This window comes from Chionomys nivalis, chromosome 12 (assembly GCF_950005125.1).
Source record: "Chionomys nivalis chromosome 12, mChiNiv1.1, whole genome shotgun sequence".
Taxonomy (NCBI): Eukaryota; Metazoa; Chordata; class Mammalia; order Rodentia; family Cricetidae; genus Chionomys; species Chionomys nivalis.
The window spans coordinates 528,962-551,397 of NC_080097.1; the positions used below are offsets into that span (position 1 = coordinate 528,962).

General features: G+C 35.9%; 1 protein-coding gene across 5 annotated transcripts in view; it reads left to right on the forward strand.

The window, feature by feature from the left end:
- Positions 1-22,436, forward strand: part of LOC130884855 (fibroblast growth factor 14) — a 989,760-nt gene that overhangs the window by 195,586 nt on the left and 771,738 nt on the right. The window contains exon 2 of one of the 5 annotated variants that reach the window (XM_057786115.1): positions 5,909-5,978. The exons of the other annotated variants lie outside the window; for them this stretch is intronic. Coding sequence (XP_057642098.1) covers positions 5,963-5,978 — 16 coding nt within the window. The 5' untranslated portion in view covers positions 5,909-5,962. The remainder of the gene's footprint in view (positions 1-5,908; positions 5,979-22,436) is intronic. 5 annotated transcript variants of the gene reach the window in all.

Below are 22,436 nucleotides of genomic sequence, written 5' to 3' on the forward strand. Positions count from 1 at the left end.
GAGGGGTGGGAGGAGGGGGAGGGAAATGGGAGGCGGGGAGGAGGCGGAAAATTTTTTTTTCAATAAAAAAAAAAAAAAGAACATCTCTTCAGCCCCTTTTCTATGTTTGCTATGGCTGTTTTGAATTGGTCCATTCATTTCTGTGTGGATGCAAACATTCCTGACGGTTCTTTTCTAGCCTTATCCTCATCATGTTGTGTTGATTCTCCCTTCTTGTTAACACTATTGTGCTCATACTAACACTATCCAGTATAGCTTCTTGCAATGTTGGGAATGTTATCTGTTTGCCTATTAGATCTACTGATTTCTGAGTACTTAGATCAGGATTTTCTGACTGAGGAACTGCTACAGCTCTGTGACTTTTGATACCTAATACTACTCTACTCATCCTGTTCCCCAAAAATATACAGAATTTTCTCCTTTATTAACTTAATGTTTGGTGATAGTGATAAATAATAATAATAATAATAATAATAATAATAATTGTCTGTATGTGTGATCCTTCTAGTGGCTACATCATAAAATGTGAGTGATTGTATTTACCCAAGTAACTATCAACTGCAACTGGCTACTCAGTAAGAGATGGGGTCAAGATCTCATCAATCCCATCTATTTAGAAATTTGGGATGGTTTGATCTTGTACAGGTAATCACAGCTATTGTTGAGTTCATGAATGTGATGACCATGTTATGTCTAAAAGACAGCATTTTATTAAATTTCTGTCTATCATCTGACTTTTACATTCTTTCTGCTTCCTCTTCTGTGATGTTCCCTGAGCATTGGTAGCAGTTGAGCCATAATTGGGAATGAGCGTACAGTCTTTTATCCTCAGTAATTTCACTGGTTAAATATCTGTCTACTGACTATTGTTAAATACAGGAAGAACTGGTTCTAACAAAGACTGATAACATCCCAAGTCTATGTTTGTAAATATAAATATTTAAAAAGCACTTTGACAACATTTGTACTTGGCAAAATACGAATGGCAGGTTCCACCTTTGGGATTACAGTTTTTCCAGTGACGGAATTTTGACTAAGCACTAGTCATGAATTTCATCCTGTTAAGTAACACTTAAATTAAATTAAAAAAATTGTTAGTTACTCATAATGGTCTTGCTTCAATAGCACTATCAGGCACATTTTGCCTGGCACATTGAGATGTAGCATGCAGAGTATAGCATTGGATAAGACCATTGATGTGTTTTCTCCTCTAGCAGCCTTTATAGTACCTTTCAACACTATGAAAGCTAGCCAGCAGGAAGAAAGATTCCTGACTAGTGTAAAATTCTCTGTGTAATGCAACCAAAGTGTGTTCTGTCTTCTGCTGCAGCAGAATCTTATAAGAAAATTATATCATGTAGGATTGCCTTCTGTATGCTGTGAATGTGTTTTATTACCATTGGTTAATAAAGAAGCTGTCTTGGCATATGGCAGAGAAGAATAGTGTTAGGTGGGCAAAATAACTTAATGCAAGGAAAAAGAAGACAGAGGCAGGGAGATGTCATGTAGTTGCCAAAAGAGAAAGGTGCCAGAACCTTACCAGTACGCCACAGCCTCGTGGCAATGCATAGGTTAATAGAAACGAGTTAATTTAAGATGTAGGAGCTAGCTAGAAATATGCCTGAGCCATTGGCCAAACAGTGTTGTAATTGATATAGTTTTGTGTGATTTTCAGGTCTTGGCAGCTGTTTCCTTTTACAGTTGTCATCAGTCAACAAGGTCAATGACAATGATCTGTGTTGTTTGGGAGACCTCTGGGATTATCTACCATTAGTTTATAGACAGGTGGGTCAATGATAATGATCTGTGTTGTTTGGGAGACCTCTGGGATTATCCGACCATTAGTTTATAGAGAGGTGTCCCACACCTAGCAAAGATTTTCATTTAATAACCCCTATGTTGCGGGAATGACATGGATTTTTGATGACATCATATTTGCATGGTTCTACAGCTGTTCTGCTCGCTAGAAACTTGTGAATTATAGAACCTTAATACCTTTTTGCCCATATTGACAACCTTGAAACATGGCATCATACCTATAATATTGGTGTTTCCTGGATCTTTCCTCTATTCTGGATAAAGACCAAGACTCACCAAGGAATGAAAATTTCACATTTGGTGTGTAATACTTCTTTGCCCCAAAACAGCTTATATAATAAAAGTAGCGATGAGACTATAATACCCATAAGCTTTCTAGAAATCTGTTACTACCACAAAAAAGATTATTCTCATGTAGCATTATTTAGTTAAGCAGAAAGTGTTTAGAAGTATTTATATTTACAGAATATTTGACTTGAGTTTTGGACTGTACTTTAAAAAATCCCAGCACTCAGGAGGCAGAGGCAGGCAGACCTTTGTGAGTTCGAGGCCAGCCTGGACTACAAGAGCTAGTTCTAGGGCAAGCTCCAAAGCTATAGAGAAACTCTGTCTTGAAAAACCAAAAAAAATTCAGATATTAGAGAAATTTTTAAAACTTATTCAGCATAAAATCTAAGGGTGTATTTTTGTACCTTTTTTTTAAAATTTAGAGTCATTACCTTAATCACTAGGCCACAAATATAAACTTTAGAGGAATACTGGAAATGCTATTCTTCTTTTTAATTGTCTTTTAAATTAGTCCTTGGGTAGTATAAACTACTGTTATCGACTAGGGGAAGATTACCAAGGTTTACAATCCCCTCACCCCCTTAAGTAGCTACTAAGCATACAACGGGAAAATTTTGAAACTCCTTATACAGAAAGACACAATTTCAGTGACTTCTACCCAGTGAACTCTTCTTTTGACTTCTTGGATTAGTCTCCTATCTCAATTATTTCAACATTAAGTCACAGTTTACAGTCCTTTTCTTTTGACTTAAGGCCTCATGAACGCAAAACAAGTGTTCTACCAGTAAACTCCAACCTGAGGCCTGCAGCTCACTCTCAGTTAGCATGCAATGGACTCCTTGGTCCGAAGACTGGAGCATCTGCCCAGAAAAATGTAACGTAATATTAATATCAACTTGATATTTGTGGTTCCTTGATTCACTGCTTTGTGATGATTTTAATGCTGCAAAATACTCATTTTTATTCCTGGAAACAGGTTTCCATTACCTTATATCTCATCAAACATTTTTTTTTAAAGCAGTGTTCACTTATATTAATTGTTTTAGAAATGTTCTCTGTGACACAGCTTCAAAATAGCAAAGACAAGAATAGCTTTGGTAATTTTTGCCAAAAAGAATGGTTTTTGAAGAGTTTTCTCTTCAAAATGCTTTCCAGTAAATGTACTCCTGTAATTCATTCTTATAATTTATTACAGAATGCTGGAAACAGCAGCCTTCCTTTGTTCAGCTTTGACAAAGAGAACCTAGGCTTGCTGAAACTTCATTTTTTTGCTTTGTTGGTTAGAAGCTTCACTCCTGGCTTCGGCAATGAAATCTGTAATGGATTCCGATACCATATCCCAGGTGTTTCTTTTTCTTTTTTTTTTTTCTTTAGAAAAACTGTTTATTGGTTTTTACCAATTTAATATATGAAGATATATCAATGGGAATTTAGGAGATATGAGGTAATTTCCACAGAGTTGACTGATATCTCAAGCCCTGTTTATATTTTCTTACTTATGGCTCCTTATTTCTTTCTTTCAATAAATATTTGCTATTTACTGTTTATTTTTTCCTTTTTAAAAAAAATATTTATTTATTTATTTATTAAAGATTTCTGCCTCCTCCCTGCCACTGCCTCCCATTTCCCTCCCCCTTCCCCAATCAAGTCCCCCTCCCTCATCAGCCCTAAGAGCAATCAGGGTTCCCTGCCCTGTGGGAAGTCCAAGGACCACCCACCTCCATCCAGGTCTAGTAAGGTGAGCATCCAAACTACCTAGGCTCCCACAAAGCCAGTACGTGCAGTAGGATCAAAAACCCATTGCCATTGTTCTTGAGTTCTCAGTAGTCCTCATTGTCCGCTATGTTCAGCGAGTCTGGTTTTATCCCATGCTTCTTCAGACCCAGGCCAGCTGGCCTTGGTGAGTTCCTGATAGAACACCCCCATTGTCTCAGTGTGTGTGTACACCCCTCGCGGTCCTGAGTTCCTTGCTCGTGCCCTCTCTCCTTCTGCTCCTGATTTGGACCTTGAGATTTCAGTCCGGTGCTCCAATGTGGGTCTCTGTCTCTGTCTCCTTTCATCGCCTGATGAAGGTTAATATTCAGGAGGATGCCCTGGTGTTTCTTAAAAACCCAAGCGAGCATACCTCCATGAGCTTTTAAAGTGATCAGATGTCTCCCACCCTTCCAGTTGGGCTGTTCTCTGTTTAGTGTCCTTTACAGGTTAATATAAGAGTATCATGAATGCTCATTCAGACATTCCTAAACCACAGATAGTGACCCGAGGATGCATGATAGAAGGCAATAAAGGGTATACATTTTTATGACTGTTGAAAGCATCCATAGGAAGCACTATCATTCATTCATTCATTGACTTATTCTCTGTGCTTTTATGTAATGTCTTTTGGGTACAACGTGGTGAAAATACAGTGATAAAACCACACACTTCTATTATCTGCTTTTTTCCTCTTTGGATAGCAAGACTAGTGGGAAATTGGCTGTACAAAGAAAAATTTATACATATAATGAAAATATTATTTTATAAAGGGTTCGAGAAAGTGTTCTTTCTGATTGTTTCCCTTCAGTAATATGAATAACCTTACCTTGATCATAACTATTGCCTGCCATTTGCTATTTTGGTGTGTCTGGTGTTTCCTATATCTTTCAGACATGGTGGGCAGAGGGTGGCAACACAGTCACAACCAAATCAGGGGTGATTGAAAAAAGAGGATCAATTTTCTTTTAATAATCTTGAAAATTCTTGCTTATGGTGAGGAAAATTTCCATGAAACATAAATACAGAGTTCTGAAGTCATTTTCCCTTTCTGTTTCTTCCTCTTCTTTAATGTATTTTATTTTTTTTTATTATTGTATCCTTTAAGTTATTTGATTGTAGTGGCCAAACAGAGAGCATAACTTAACATGATGATGTAGCATAATTAATTTAGGACTGTTGAAATGAAAACTGTGTCTGTGGTACATCACATTAAGATAATATTAATAAATGGTAACAAATACTATTTTTCTTGATATATTTCAGATATAAATTTTAATTATAAGATTTCTTCCAGAAAAAGTTTGAAAAAAAGAAATAAAGCCTTAATAGAAATCTAGCTATCAGTTACTATATGCTATAATTTGTAACTTAATCAAATGTATACAGTATTCTAATAAAGCTCTCACACAGTGTTTCATGTGCAAAAATGAATCACACAGTTTTCTTAAAGTACAGAGCACACAGCATTATATAAGTCTGTTCTGGTAAGTGTTATCAGAGAAGAGAATGATGGGATGTGTTCTAAGCTTGTTATGACAAGTCTTCTGAAAGTCTAAACTCCTGTGGTAAGCATACTCACTCACAATACCATTTAAATTAGAATTAAGATCTGTCCTATCTACTGAGCCCAGTACTGTTCTCTTCTCTGCTTATTTTGAGAAAATGTAATCATCCTTGACGACCCACCCATAAAAATCTCTCTGGGCTGTTAGGTAGAATTAATGCATTTTTGGTTATTATACCATTTTGTTCATCTCACTGATTACTTCACTTTCCACAATTTATTGTGAATATTTTTCATTGAAAAGATATAGGTAGACTCCTTGAAGTATGTTAGCAAGGGTAAATAACACAGTTTTGATTGTTAATGAACAATTTATAGTAGTTTCCCAATACACTTCCACAAATAAAAAGTTATATATTGATTTGAAAACCTCCAAATCAAAAATTTGGAATCACCAAACTGGTGATTCAAAAGTTCAAAGTTAGCCTAACTTTGGGGTTGGGCTGATTGTTAAAATCCTGGCCTATTTGTTCATTGTTTTAGACTGAATGAACATGGAAGAGAATCTCAAAGAAGGTGAGAAATTTGCTCAAGGCCATGCAAGAAACACATGGTAAGACTTGAAGATAAAATCCAGACTTTGTGAGTTAAGACTCAGGGTCTTTCCTTCCTTCCTTCCTTCCTTCCTTCCTTCCTTCCTTCCTTCCTTCCTTCCTTCCTTCCTTCTTTCTTTCTTTCTTTCTTTCTTTCTTCCTTTCTTCTTTCCTTCCTTCCTCCCTTCCTTTCTTCCCTTCTTTCTTTCATATGCATTTGCTGGTACATGTGTATGTGTGCATGCATGTAGAGGACAGAAGTAGAAATCAGATGCTTTCCTCTTTAACTCTCTTTCTTAAATATATTGTGTCAGTATGTCTCACTGCACACAAAACTTCCTGATTTGGTTGGTTTTAACAGCCAGCTTGCTCCAGGGATCCTCTATCTCCATCTACCCACATGTTATGTTACAGTTAGGGTTTTATTACTGCTTAAAATTCATGTAAGTTATCAGGATCCCAAATCTAGCTCTTATGCTTACATGGAAATTGCTTTTTATCACTGAGCCATATCCTGAGCCCCAAGTTTTCTTATAACAATTTTAAATAGATGAGTACCATCAGTATCTTTTCAGAGAAAAGTAAACATGACTTTTGGGGATATATGCATATAAAATTCTGGTCCCTTCTTGTTCTCTCCATCAGTAATACAGCAGCTAACCTTGTAGATTAGGTCTCTTCTCTGTGATGCTATTTATCTCTCTTATATGCTATTTCCAGCTTCAGAAAGTGTTAGGCACATCTAGAAAAGCTTTGTCTTGTTTGAGATGACTCTAAATCATTTAATTATTTCATTTTATAAGAAAATCTCAAGCTAATATACTAGTAATAAAAAAGAACTGGGACCTTTCAGTTGCACTAAAACTGCACATTGCCTGATGTGAGCAGAGACCTGGGCCTGCCACCATGTGGGAGGAGAATGAAGTCACATAGAAAGTCAAAAAGTAGCTTCCCAAGCAGCCAAAAACAGACCTCTGGCTCAGCCCCCTCACATTTTTAAAATTAAATGTTCAGCAGAACTTGAAACATTAGTAGATTAACATGTCAATACATTTTCCACATCACTGCACAAAGGTAAGCTCCAAGAATAAAATGTACTGTTTTAGCATTTTTAAAAGAGATATAAAATTATAGGTAAAAGCAGAGGATGTCATAACTCTAAAATGAGCTATTTTGGAGCTGAGGTTTAGATACTCACAGACTCCATTTCTCAGCTCTAGCAAATTCCTTGACATCAGTATTACATATCAGAGTGGACTCTCCTCAAATTCATGATTGAACTTGTAAATTTTAGAATTCTAAACTGTAATTATATTTATAGCTGAGAGCTGAAATTGAGTTAAGTAAGTTCTCAGAATGGGCTTTTCCTCAGTGTAACTACTGTTCTTAAAAGAACATGACCGATTCAGGAAGAGAGATAGTAATGTGGAGAGTCAGAGACAAGATGATTAACTCAAAGCAGGAGAGGATGCTCACTCAGAAGAATCCAACATTGATCTTGGGCTCTAACCTTTCAACTCTGAGAAAGTGAACATTTGAGCTAATTACTATGTAGCATTGGGTTGTGCAGGCTAGTGCAACCATTAAAGCCCTGATGAGTTTGTTGACGTTTGAGTTTATTCCTCTCTGTAACTCTCCTATCCCCAATTGGAGTCATATTCTAGAGTTCTTACTGCTAGATCTTAGATCTAGAATCCACAAGTAAAACTTGAAGTCCCCCAAAAGAGGGTTTTTATAAAATTATACTATAAAAGTTTTATGTTGTTAAGAGCTTTTGTTGGATCTTACATTCCAGTGAAGTGATGACACACTGTCATTAGCAACATGAAACTAGACTTGATAAATAAAACCACCACTTTCATTTTCTGAAGCAGGGAACTGGCATATCCATTTATGAGTATGCAGAAGTATGGGCTACAGTCGGGCAGTGTGAAAATGGCCACTGAGGAGTCAAAATGACTAGAATACTGAGAATCCTAGAAAATTATACTTCATGTGTAATGTTTCATTAGTATAACAGTTAATAATGTATTAGGAGATCACATTGTGACACAATGAGATGACACCCATGAAAATAATGCCATATGTTTTCTTTATAAGTAATACAGACATGGGTCATTATTTCACTTGGCTTTTTCCCTTTTCTTGAGAGTAAAATGGTAGAATATGGAGTCCAACTCACATTCTACATACAACTGAGCATTAGTAGGGCTTATCCTTTATTTTTTTTTATTTTTTTTTATTTTTCGAGACAGAGTTTCTCCGTAGCTTTTTTGGTTCCCGTCCTGGAACTAGCTCTTGTAGATCAGGCTGGCCTTGAACTCAGAGATCCACCTGCCTCTGCCTCCCGAGTGCTGGGATTAAAGGCGTGTGCCACCACCGCCCGGCAGTAGGGCTTATCCTTAACTTTGGTAGAGAGTGACTTTTAAAATAAGTCTTAAGATAGTAGAAGCTTCTGAGAAAAGACGAGAAAGAAGGGTGAAAGTTGTGTTTGGGTGTGCTGGGCCTCTCTGCATTACATCATCAAATGATCCCATAAATGCTATTTCTGTATTGGTTTAAAATTTTTTTGTCACATGAAATAGTTAATTAAAACATAGAAGGGATCTAAGGGCTTGGGACTTGTACTATAATGAGCTGTTTCTTGGTGCTACATCCTAATAAAATGTCAAAACCATTGGATTTTGTAGTTTTGCTTCCCGCCCTGCTCTGCCACTCCATTTCAAAAAGAGTTTTAAAGTAAAGTAAATTCATTGAAAATCCTTTTAAGGTACAGAAAAGCCTAAATAAATTTATTTTACTTTGTTTTTTTTTTTTTTTTTTTTTTTTTTTTTTTTTTTGGTTTTTCAAGACAGGGTTTCTCTGTGGCTTTGGAGCCTGTCCTGGAACTAGCTCTGTAGACCAGGCTGGTCTCGAACTCACAGAGATCCGCCTGCCTCTGCCTCCCGAGTGCTGGGATTAAAGGCGTGCGCCTTTATGAAGTATAGCACTCAGAATCTTACTCCTGACTGCTAGTATGTCTTTTCCTTATATATCTCAGAATGTCTTTACCAAATTGTAAATGCCTGCTGACCAAGTCAGAGTTTTGGCAATCTCAGCACCAATATTAGTCTGTAGCTGGATAGTTACTTGTAGGGTGTCCCTTTGCTTTTTGGAGGCTTTGAAAAGGAGCCCCTAGTCTCTATCTATAATACACCTGTGCATCCCCCTCTCCTAAGTTGTAACCACCAAAAGATATTTCATATTGCTAAATTTTCTTTAATGATAAATTCACACATAGTTGACAATCACAGACCTAAGTTAATGGGAATATGCTTTGAAAACACCTGAGGAAGAAAAATGTGTGAATAAGACACACAGCTTGCCATCAGGATGAGAAAAAGTCCCTGTATTCACACACAGTTGCTACCATCCTATTTCCTTACTCATTGAGTTGTCATGTTGGAGAAAGCAGCAGCAGAATTAGGAACTGAGTGAATATACCCATACAGCATGGAGAGTGAGCTGTGCAATAAAAACTGAGAATGGTGAACACATGGAAAACCCAGAGCCAAAGCTGTCGTGCTTAGAGAAGAAATGGAGCCATTTACATCGATCTTAGTCTTTTACATACATTAACTCCTCAGATCAATTTTAATACTTCATGTCACAACATTTTCTGTAGTTTTTGGAAGAAAACAAAATATAAACAGGAGCCAGTCTAGAAAACCCAGACCATGAGGGCTTTTTATATGCTTCCTTTTGTATCATTGTGGCAAAATACTCCACTAGAAGGGTAAAAGCAGAATGGACTTACCTTCTTGCCCATCTCACTATGGTGGGGAGAGCAGAAGAATCTGTATCACGGTGGGCCAGGAAACAGAGAGAGGGGGCTATAAAGTAGCCAAGAACAATATACCAGTAAACCCAATTTCCACTGAATTACTTCTTCCTACTAGACTACACCTCCAAAATTACTAGAACCTTCCGAAATAGTACTAACTAGCTAAAGATCAAATATTCAATATGCAATCCACAATGGACTTTTCAGATTTAATACACTCCATTGACTTTAACCACCTAGCCACCTCTCTAAAGCTCTGTAAGATGCGGAGATACTGTGGGACTTATGTTTACAGATGGGTTGAGAAAAACATTGTTGATTCTCTGGTCAATGTTCTTTACTCTATTTTGTACTGTAGAAACTACAGTAGTATTTTATATAAGTATATATTAGAAATTCTAATACATATATCTAAAAATTCTGATATACAGATATATTGTAAATTTATAAATATGAATCGTATATATGATCCATCTTAGAACATACAGATTTTCTTTCTGAGATTGTACGGCCTTTATTTTAAACATATCTTTATATTCTATACCTATTTTAAAAGAATAATATTGACTTACATTATAAGATGATGAAAAACAAGGGTCTTGGTCCTGCCTCAAAGCAATATACTAGACTTTGTTGACTCCCCATGAGAAGCATTACCCTCTCTGAGGGGTGGATGGGAGGTGGGATGGGATGGGAAGGTAGAGGGAGCATGAGGAGGGGAGGGAGTGGGAACTGGAATAGGTATGTAAAATGAGAAAAGATAGTTTTGTTTTAAAAAAATAAATTAATTAGAAAATAAACTATAGGGAAAAAGAAGATGAAAAGCACATGGAAGGTACAATATAATTTGGACTGAAAAAATTTTATAATGAGTAAGCTAAGAAAAGTTTATAGATTTTTTGCACAAAGTAATTCTGATGGTTTATCCAAATTCTAAGTATAAAATGTTAAAAATTATCTTTCCTCTAAGTTATTTTGAACTTAAACAAAAAATTCTTATATTAACTGAAGAGAGGACAAATGAGCATTCTAAGTAAGACAAACCTTTGTGATGCAATGACTTTTGATATTATCAACTATAGTCTTTTTGCCTCTAAATCTGGAAAAAATACTTTAAATCATATTAGTATGCAAAGGATTTTTGAAAATGTCACATGATTTCCAGGCATGAGGAATTTGCTGCATTTTGGGTTTTAACCAAATTTTGGAGAGTAATTATTCTTTATATTGTGCATACTTACAAGAAATTATCTGTGTGACCTAACATACAGAACAGACTATATGCATTTTTGCCTATTAAAATTATATGAGTACCAGTTTCCCAAGGGGAAAAAATACCAGATCACTTCCCCAAAGATAAGTTAGTGAACTCTGGCTTCCCCACCTTTTTTTTTAATTTTTATTCCTTTTTAATTAAAATTTCCATCTGTCCCCGTTTCCCATTTTCCCTCCCCCTCCTCCCAAATATTGCCCCTCCCCCCACTCCCCTTTCCCTGTCCCCACTCCTCTTCTCCTCCCCCCACTCCATTCCCCCTCCCTCTCGATACTGAAGAGCAGTCCAAATTCCCTGCCCTGTGGGAAGACCAAGGTCCTCCCACTTCTATCTAGGTCCAGGAAGGTGAGCAGCCAAACAGGCTAAGCTCCCACAAAGCCAGTTCATGTATTAGGATCGAAACATAGTGCCATTGTCCTTGGCTTCTCATCAGCCTTCATTGTCCACCATGTTCAGAGAGTCCAGTTTCAACCCATGCTTATTCAGTCCCAGTCCAGCTGGCCTTGGTGGGCTCCCAATAAATCAGTTCCACTGTCACAGTGGGTGGGTGCACCCCTCGTGGTCCTGACTTCCTTGCTCATGTTCTCCCTCCTTCTGCTCCTCATTTGGACCTTAAGAGCTCAGACCGTTGCTCCAAATTGAGTCTCTGTCTCTATCTCGATCCATCGCCGGATGAAGGTTCTAAAGTGATATGAAGTGGCTTGGGGCTAAGGGGAAATGGGATGGGAAACGTGAGAAGGGGAGGATAGGAGGAGCTTGAGGGATTGGGATGGTTGGGATATAGGAAGGGTAGATACGTATATATTCTAACTAAGGGAGCCATCTTAGGGTTGGCAAGAGACTTGACTCTAGAGGGGCTTGCAGGTGTCCAGGGAGATGTCCCCAGCTGGTACCTTGGGCAACTGAGGAGAGGGAACCTGAAATGATCCTATCCTATACTGATGAATATCTTCCCCACCCTTTTTATCCTGGCCTCCTGTTAACAAAGTCCCATTCCAGGGCTACTCTAGAGCTGCTATGTTTGTGCCTAAGACTCAGGATCCTGTATTACATTATTTGAATTTCCAAAATCTAAATAAGTAATACAAAAAAAGTGAGAGACTTTGGTTTTTGTACATCATTATGGTGTGGTTTGAAGTGTAGGATCCTGGGAGTTTAAGGATTCCAAACAGTTCTGATATTGTTACTAACGTTTCAACCCATGGCTTAAACTCACCAGGGAATAACATCTTTCAGCATGGTTTTTATTATTCTACAATGAGTCATAGGAGCAGTCTCTAAAGTATTTGGTGAATGAACAAGGGAATTATTTTACAGCATTTACGCTCTTTTGAATGTGCCATGGATGAAACATAAAAGGCCCATGCTATTGCTGTCATCACAAGGGTAGATTTGATGATCATGGTGTATGAAGACCTGTATTAGAAATAAGTGGTTTGGGGCTTAATATCACATAATGTTTTTCCTCATTAGCCTTCATCATATAGTTACTTAGAACAGAGCAGTTACTAAGAACAACTGGAACTCAGAGCAATTGGAACTAAGGCAACATGTCCTGTATACAAACTACAGGTATGCCAGCAGATCTTGTCTGTGAAGAAGGAACCACAGCTGAGGAATTACTTCTATCTCATTGGCCTGTGGCCAAGTTTTCTTAACATACAGTTTTTTTTACGGTTCTGTTTCCAATGTAAACCATGCAGTATTGAAAAATAGGAATCATTTACAATATTGGTTCCTGACTTGTTTCTTTTATAGTAAAGACATTTAATTTATCTTATATTAAAGACAATAATATTTATAGTCATCCCCACACACTTTCTCCCTTTATAAGAATTTCATATTCTGAGTATTTCTTGAATAATAAAATACATTAGTTAATATATTAATGTTCATCAGTTTCCTTAGATGGCATTTGAATCTAATGTAGCTTTTTGAAGGAAGTATTATTCATCTTCATCATTAGTTATTCATATACAGCAAGGACTCTACAGAGATTATTTATTATGTAAAAACTGTTATTCACTGGTTCCATTGAATAAAAGTACATATTTACCATAAAGAATGGTTATATAATTTACTATGATTTTATTATGAAAAACTCCACAAAACTGAATAAAATTTTTCTTAAATATAAGTAAGTAGTCTGGAGGTAGGCTAATTCTAGAGTTGGTTTACCTAGCAACTCAGTAATATTCAATTATTTATACTTTCTCTATATTACTTTTCTACTTATAACTTCACAGTTATAAGACAGCTGCAGCTGATTTGCTTGTCAATTACCAATGTTTAAGCACCTTTGGGTACTCTACTAGCCTGGTCTGGCTTACAGGCACTACTAAATCATTCGTTAACAAGGAAAAACATTATCCATAACTTTCAGGATTTAATTGAGTCACATAGTAGTGATAAAGAGTCCACCTTACTCAAAGTAGCACAATTCATACTGCCACTGACAGTATTTCTAACAATATTTATGTTCTGTTATAGTTGAAGAAAGGAGCTAATAACTGTTATAAAACAAGGCTATCTATCATGAACATCAAATAGGAATGTTTGTTTTGGAATGTATGTATCCATCATCACCAGGTAATTACTTGGTATAACTTCGTCATTCAATTTGGTTAAAATTTGTAAGTCAGCAGATGCGAGAGGGGCAATAAAAATCATTCTTGAAATAATTGGACATAATGTTTAGATACTTCTAGAAGCCTTATTACTTTTCTCCCTTTTCTGTGTGTGTATGCTATTCCTTCAGAGGAAGCTTACTGGAAGAACATTAGGATATGTTTATGGCATAAGCTTATCAAGAGGAATAGCCACTTATTTCATAGAACATTTTATAAAACTTAGAAAGAAGTAAGAAGATATGAATACTTCATTTATGAAAACATGTGACACAAAAATATGGGAGTAGAAACTGGCCTCATTCCTTGTTGAGTGATTATGATCATAAAAAGAAAAATTTATCATATCACCCAGATATTGTCCAAATTATGACTCAAGAAGTAACAAAAACTTGAAAGACTACTTTAAGGATTCTGCAAACACATTATTAGGAATTATTATTTCATGGTATTTTTTGACAATTACATAATACATAAACGGAATGTATCTTTATTTTATTCACTCCACTATTCTATTCCAATTCTCTTGACAGCCCCAACCTCTCTCTCTCTCTCTCTCTCTCTCTCTGTCTCTCTCTCTCTCTCTCTGTCTCTGTCTCTGTCTCTCTCTCTTAACTTCATGTTTTTATTTTAATTTTGTTAGTATTATTATTGAGTCTAATTGATGCTGTCCATATAGGTTGGGTTTGGAGTCATCCATCTGTGTTATGGGAAACTTATATCAGTGTACACATTCCCAAAGAACGGTAATTTTCCTTCTCTCCATCAGTACCCATCAACTGCCAATAGCTACATCACTAGGGGTGGGGCACTGGTGATTCCTCTCCCATTCATACTGGCGTGACATTTAAGAAATGTACAGATTACCACTGTTGCTGTGAGCTCATATGTGCAACACTCGAGTCATGTATAGAAGACATGGTTATTTTAAAGTGTGTCTTAAAATCTATTATTGACTATCATGAATACCATGTAGTAATAAATAACAAACATAGCTTTAACAGATTGTAGATCATAAACTTGTGCTGCCAGTTATTATTCAGAGGAAAACATCTTGAGAAACTTTTCCATACAGAGCTTTACAAGCTTAATTTGTAAACTCTGATGAATTGCAGAAGTTGTGATTCTATGCTGGGTTCACACTTCTTATTTAGGTTTGCACATGTTCATGACTACAAAACTGTGCAAATGATTTTGTAATATGCAGATGCCTCCTCTCTATGCTTAATTCCAGACAAAGGTGAGGAACTTTGCAGTATAGCATAGACTATGCACACATCATGACAATGCTGCAATTTAAATGAGTATTGATTTATTTATGAGTTTAGGTAGTAACTGTTCAGAGAATAGTGAATACATGTCTGTGGAGTGGTTAGCAACAAGTGGGCTATGTATATCACATTCCCTATACAAAGGGAATGTTGCCAAAGAGGGGACCAGAATATTTTAAGAGCCAGAGGTCAGGGAGGGCTAGAATGAAACAGTGTTTTCTGGACATGATAGGATCACTACACTTACAAACGCATAACAGCTATGACTGTTTATGCAAGACCTGCACAAGATAAAGCTGGTCAAGATTGTAGCATTGAGGAGAGGGGCTCAAAGCCTCCACCACTAACTGAGGAACTATTGATAGTGGATAGATTCTCAGGGAAAGAATTCAGTTTTCTTTGAAGGTGTGGATCCTTTGAGGTCAACCATACTCCAGTGGTTGCCCTATACCCAAAAACATAAGAACAACACAAACTGTAGTCAATTTAAAGAAAGAAGACATGAACTATAGGGCGGGAAAGTAGTAATGGGTCTGAAAGAAGATAGAGGAAGGAGTTGAGAATAAACATGATCAAAATAACATTGTATGAAATATGCAAAAAATTAACAAAAATATTAATTATACTATCTACGTGGATTAAGCAATAGAAAGTCACTCTAAACAATTCTGTAATTCAAGGTCAAGGTGACCACTTTGTAAAGGACTGCTTTCTTTTCATGTTCTTACATGGTGAGAGGGAGATAAATTCTCAATCATTTCATACAGGTGAATCCATTTCCAGATACTATCCTGGTGGTTCTGTATAACCCTAATTGCCTCACAATGGCTTGCCTCAAAATACAGCCTCTATGTTTCCCAGTTAGGGCTTCAACATGTGTTTAGTGGGAACTCAAACCTACAGTCTGTAGTAGATAGTAAAAGGTTTGATTAGAAAACAGATGCTATTATGATTGAATTTTTATTTAAAAAAATAAACCAGTATCAGTTTTCTTCAACACTCCTGAGTCAGGGCAATTGAAGACTTTCATGCTTGTGTGGAAAACTATTAAAAAGCAGTTTAAAAGAAGCACAACTTCCTACTTCAATAATTTTGAATTTCTCACATTCTATATAGCTGAGGTATAATATGAAAATTAACTGGAGTACTGGGGAATGATTCATTACTTTCACTCCTCATTGACTTACTCTGTAATTTTCATATATAATAGATTTATGTTAATAAAACATGACTTTAATAATTCATATACTCTTAATTTGTTAACTTTTGAATAAATGGTTCCATGTGAAATTATGGATTTCATTAAATGTTTTAGGAGTTCAAGTATGGAAAAAGACATCTATAGTAGAACAATTCATGGAACAGGGGATAGTTTGCAACTGGCTTGTATTATTTCATTCCTTAAGCACATTTTTGTTGTGGGATATTTTAGTTTTTAAGACTGAGAGCATTTCTCATGAAGACATTCTTTACATTGAGTTTTAGGATATTGTATAACAAGAATTACCATGGCAACAGATAAACCTTTTGGAATCTGTTAACTCATATTCTCCATGTGTGACAGCTGAAATATCAGGAGGGGCTGCAAGTATCTGTCAGGTCAAATAGTAATGATCTGGGATGAACAATGTCGCTCTCTTACAAGTCACACTTTACAGGGACATTCTTGCAATTTACCAACCCCCTGGCCCTTTTTTCTCCTTCCTTGTGATTTGACAGGAAAATTGGGCACTAATCCCTTTCATTCCTGTTTTTCTCTAAAGTATCTACCCCCATATGAGAGCCACACTGCCCTAAGACCATTTTATTTTTGCCTTTGGTTTTTTTTGGTTTAATTCTAAAACATGTGTCTTTGGTGCTAAAATATAAATTTAAAATCAATTTTGAACATTTAAAACTGAGTCTCAAATCTTGGAACTTCTGGGCAGATATAAATGCCCCCTTATTTCCAATCAAGGCATTGATTTTTGTATAATATTAATATGTAAGATGAAAAGCAGGCCTTTCCTTTTTCTTGAAAGAGAGTAAATTTAGTAGTACTTTATAGTTGATATCTGTGATTATATTCAGAATTTTTATCATACCTATCACAGTTTCACTTGTGAAGCTTTTTGATAAAATAATTTACTGGGACTAAAACTAATATAGATCTTAAAATACATATATCATATGACATACATATGTAAGTCAAAAGTGGAGAAAGGATAAGATTGCTGCTGTACATGAAAACAGTTCCCTTCGCCCCAGTGAAAGCCATCAATATTATAATGTTCTATAGGATATCGTGCTTGACAACATCTGAATGGAAAAAAAGAGTTAAACTTCGGCTCAGGTCTCTGGAACTACGTATTTCTTTAAAACAATGCCCACTTTATGTGAACGACCATTAAAGAATAAATGGCTATCAGTGTCCTAACTGCCATACCCTGTGTAATTTACAGATGTCAGTGAACTCTGGTGGCATTTCAAGAGATTAAAAAATGCATCAGGATAGAAATACATTCTAAGTAAAAAGACTTTTGCAGGGTAAGATTTGTTGCCATGGAAGTCATACAGGCTTTAATAAATCATCTGTTTGCTTTTTTTTTTTTCTGAGACAAGGTTTCCCTGGAGCTTTGGTGCCTGTCCTTGAACTAGCTCTTTAGACCAGGCTGGCCTTGAACTCATAGAGATCCTCTTGCCTCTGCCTCTCCAGTGCTGGGATTAAAGGCATGTGCTACCACAGCCTGACTTTAATAAATCATCTGTAAAGGAATTACAAAACATATATTTTAGGGGATGGAGAAATGGCCCAATGTTTAAATGCACATACTGTTTTTGTGTAAGACCTGATTTAGTTTCCAGCACTTACTTTGCATGGCTCACAAGAGTTAGTAACTCCAGCCCCAGGAAATTCAGTACCTCTGGGCTCCATAGGCCCTTCACTCATGTATGTATACTACCACACTAATGAACACAATCACACATCATTTAAAATAATAAAAATAAAATTCTAACAATTTTAAAGGTGCTTTAAAGAAGATATTGAAATGGACTACATTTACTGACAAACAAACTTCAGTTTCTAGTTTATAATCTTCAAGGTCTGAATTTTAGAGAAGTCTCAAAAAAAGGAGGCAATTAATATTTTGTTACATTCTTGATAATACCATTCACTTCCCAGTAGCATTTTGTTGTTGTTGTTTGTTTGTTTGTTTTCATTTTTATATACACCCAGGTCAAATTACATCATATGGCTAGATATCCTTTCTATGTCTTTAAGGGCATCTCAGTAATCTGTGTACTTTATTTTGGTTTTATTTTTGGTACAATTATTGTCTCCACATAGGGCTTTATAAAATAGTTATAAACAAATCAAGGCAGTTATCAAATTTGATTGCAATTATGAGAACTTGCCAGATACCCAGGCTGACAAGACTGAGAACCATTTGCTTATTAGGAAGAAGCTAGGCACTGTACACACCCCTCTGTCCTTTCCCTTTTAAAAGCTATAAGAGTTGTTGAAGATGAAGATACTCTCCAAATGTCACTCCGGAGCATCACTCTGTGAAGACAGTAACCTAATCATATCTTGTTTTAATCCACTGTGCTTCATCTGTAGAGGAATAGACAGGATATATATGCCTGCTATCTGTAAGATAATCAGTTTTATGAAATGAAAACAAAAATGTTTCATGGTTTTAGGATATGATTTCACTGAGGACCATAAAAATAGCAATACTTTTGCCAGGGAACTGTAGTTGGGTCAGTATCTTATATGTTTTCTTGTCTCTAATAAATTTAAGTAAATCATTAAATTTAAATAATTTATATATTCTACATTCTTACGAGTAATTGATGTTTCTTGTTCCTTTTGAACTTGCATACATTTTGTGAGAGTGAAACAGAGAAAAGAATCAATGATACATACTTAACTATGAATATTTGATTTTTCTTTCTGACTTAAAGAAAACACACATGTCTAAGTATCCAAACTCAGTCTCCTAAATTTTGTCATTTTCAAAGCCTGTTTTTCCCAAACCAGCCTTATTTGTGCCCTCTAGTGGCAGAAGCATGAATATATGCAGTAAAACAGAAAAAACTACCCCCCCCCTTTGGTACATAAAGGTTCAATATCCATTTACATAAATAATAATGCCAACCATACATATACATAGACAAAAAGCATATATAGTTTTGCTCAGGATGTTTTCAAAATGCATTGGAATTTCTTTTGAAAAATTAAGCTTGACTTATGCACAGTTGAAGTTCTTAGATAGCAGAGTTATTTTTTTAATTTTATGATTTTAATAGTCCCCCTTTCTAGAAACTTTCTAAAAATCTTTGGAAAAATATTCCTATTTTCTACAAGTGTGTTTTTTCTTCCTGAAATCAATCTTTTGGTAACATAAATTGCTGCCAAAAACAAATCTTTCATTTTGATTTAAGGAGTCTCATTACAAAGCTGCAAGGAACTGAGATAGAGACTATCTTCCTCAGTTCACCAAGAATTAGTTCTGATCGAAAATGTCCCATGATTAGTGGACACACTAGATAGCTCCTAGCTTGATACCCACCTCACCCCCGTTTTTTCTCCCTCCTAAAGAAACCACTGTATACACTGGGCACATGTATTTTCTTATATGACCAAAGTTAACTGTCCCAAGACTACTTATCTAACTAAAACAAAGCCAACTAGAATGTTCTTTTGGGACTTTTGAAACTGAAACTGAGAAGAAAATAGTCTTTTGTTTATATAGCAATCCTTAATAGCTGTGTTTAATCTCTGTTTTCCTTAGCTCTATATCCTTTTCTTTCTTTTCCTACCCATGAATTCAGCTATTGGTGACCATGTTTACTGCCAGCAACATTGAGTAACATTTGTGAAATCAAATAATAGAAGAAAATTTTTGCCACCTTCGCCAATCTGCATTGCCTGTATGCTGATATTGTTTAAGTCATCTATGGATTTGGAGAATCAATACATTCTGAGATTATTTAGGTTAATTTGAGTTTGAACTTTCTTAAAATCAGTTTTTTAACAAAACTATCACAAAAATATTTTTGTGCTATACTATCCAATATTGTCAATTTTTTTCACAGTCGAATTCATAGATGGAACATTATCAGAAAAACCTGATAACATTGTAGGTGGTTCATGTCATAAAATTGTGACTTCTTTCTTCTCCTTTCTGAAGGGTTCTTAAGTTTAGTTTCTGTTATTTCATCCTTTTACTTATATACCTTGCTTTGTTCTGTTTCCTCACTTTTTTTTCTATGGGAACTAGGTAAAGAAACCAGAACACACTCTAAGCATGTGTTTATACTTTTCAAGAAATCTTAACCCCTTATGACTAAAATTGTGAAAAGATAAAATGTGTCTTCATTTGCAGTGAATTTGAAATGAAGGTAGGAGAGATGGACAAGAAACTATGGCAAGAGTGACACATACTTTCTTTCTCTGAGATGATACAACATTGGAAATTAGGCACAGAAGTCACTTAGTGTTGATGAAATGTAACAGTGCACAGGGATGAAGCAATGACTTATAAGTTAAGAACACTTTCTGGTCTTTCAGGACACCTGAGTTAGGCTCCCAGCATTTATGTGGTAGCCGGCAACTGTCTTGTAACTCAAGTTCCAGGGGATCCAATGCCTTCTTTTGACTTCTGCAAGCATCAAGCATGTATACAGTGCATACATGTGCATGCAAGTAAAACACTTGTAGACATAAAAAGTTATCATTTATCATCTAGCATATGCCAGATTGGGTAGTCATTTAACTTCTATCAAATTTTCATATATACAACTTTTAAAGACATGTATTATTGTCTCTAATATAAATGAACAAAGTTTAGGCACTTACCAAAGACCCCAAAACTATTAAGAAGTTGTGCTGTCTCTAAATACTTCGATTTTTCCATTTTCTTTTTTTAAATTAATTAATTAATTTACTTATTAAAGATTTCTGCCTTCTTCCCGCCACCGCCTCCCATTTCCCTCCCCCTTCCCCATCAAGTCCCCCTCCCTCGTCATCCCTAAGAGTAATCCGGGTTCCCTGCCCTGTGGGAAGTCCAAGGACCACCCACCTCCATCCAGGTCTAGTAAGGTGAGCATCCAAGATTTTTCCATTTTCTATCAAAGTGCCAAACATGCATACGTAATAAGTTTGGGAGATCTCAAGAACTTTGACCAAAAGTCCTTTGCCTCCATGAACTATGTGATGTTTCAAGATTTGTACATAATGAACTTTGATATGAAACTTTCCCTCCACCACATTCAGTAAAACTGAAATGAATCAGAATGAAAATGTGTAGTTTCTTAAATATTGTTGGGAGACATGCCATGCTTTTATGTTTTTGTTTATATCAGTATGGAGGTGCAAAAATTTAATAAATGAATCAATAAATGAATGAATGAGTTTTCATAGATAACATTTCCATTCTGGTCACCAAATGTTTAAAATATTTTGGAACAAAATCTTCCAGTCTTTTCTGTCTTCTGATAGAGCTCATTATGCCTGGTGTCCTACCTTCTGCCCTACTCCCTCTGACTCTACAATGAAGAACCTTTTCTAGGCCCTTCTCCTTATACTATCTCTTTTCTTCTCTTTGGAAGTAATAAAAATTTCACCCATGGGGTATCACCTTGGTGACATACAAGACAATGAAATGGCTAATTTCTATGAATTTTAATAATATTATCAACTAATTGATATTTTACAAACATTTTGCATATTTTATTGTTATTTTTAAAGTCCACCTGGGTGGTTTTGTGCTATTTTCCACTTCACAGATACGGAAACTGATACTCAAAGGAATTAGAATTATTCAAACTCCTTCAAACTCCAGTGTGGAAGAACTAAGGCTTGCATTAGGACCACTAAACATTGGTATTATCTTGAAATTTTGCTTTCAAAAAGACCACAAGAACACCCAGCCATATTTCATAGATGTAGCACACAGATTAAATGTCAAAGGAACTCTATATATTGGGCCAATAAGAAGTATGACTTTCTTTTTACTGTGTGTATAGCCATCAAAATTTTAAAAACAAATGGCATTCAGGAAAATTGTATGTTCTATATTTGGTCATAGATTCCATAACATCTACATAAAGAGAGTGAATAAAGGGAACAGTTATTTTTATTGTGTAGAAGACAATTACTCATTTGCGAAGCTACTAACCACTTAAGAATAACTTCAATGCTGTACAAATGTTTAGCTAGTGTAATAATCAATTCTTACATTCATGACCAGTTTAGCAACCTTTTACATATCACTAGCTACTTCTCTTTATAAACAAGCAACACCCCTCCCTTTGTCTTGATCGGTGTTCTGAAGGCCTGCCTTAGATTTGAGTCATGATAGAGTTCTCCCCACAAATCTAACCCTCTCTAAAGACCACTACCACTGTTGTCACTCTAGATTTTGAGAGAGGGCATCAAACTCTACACTGTGCTTTCTGTGTAAAAAAGTTTGTGTAATCATACATAAATGGTATGT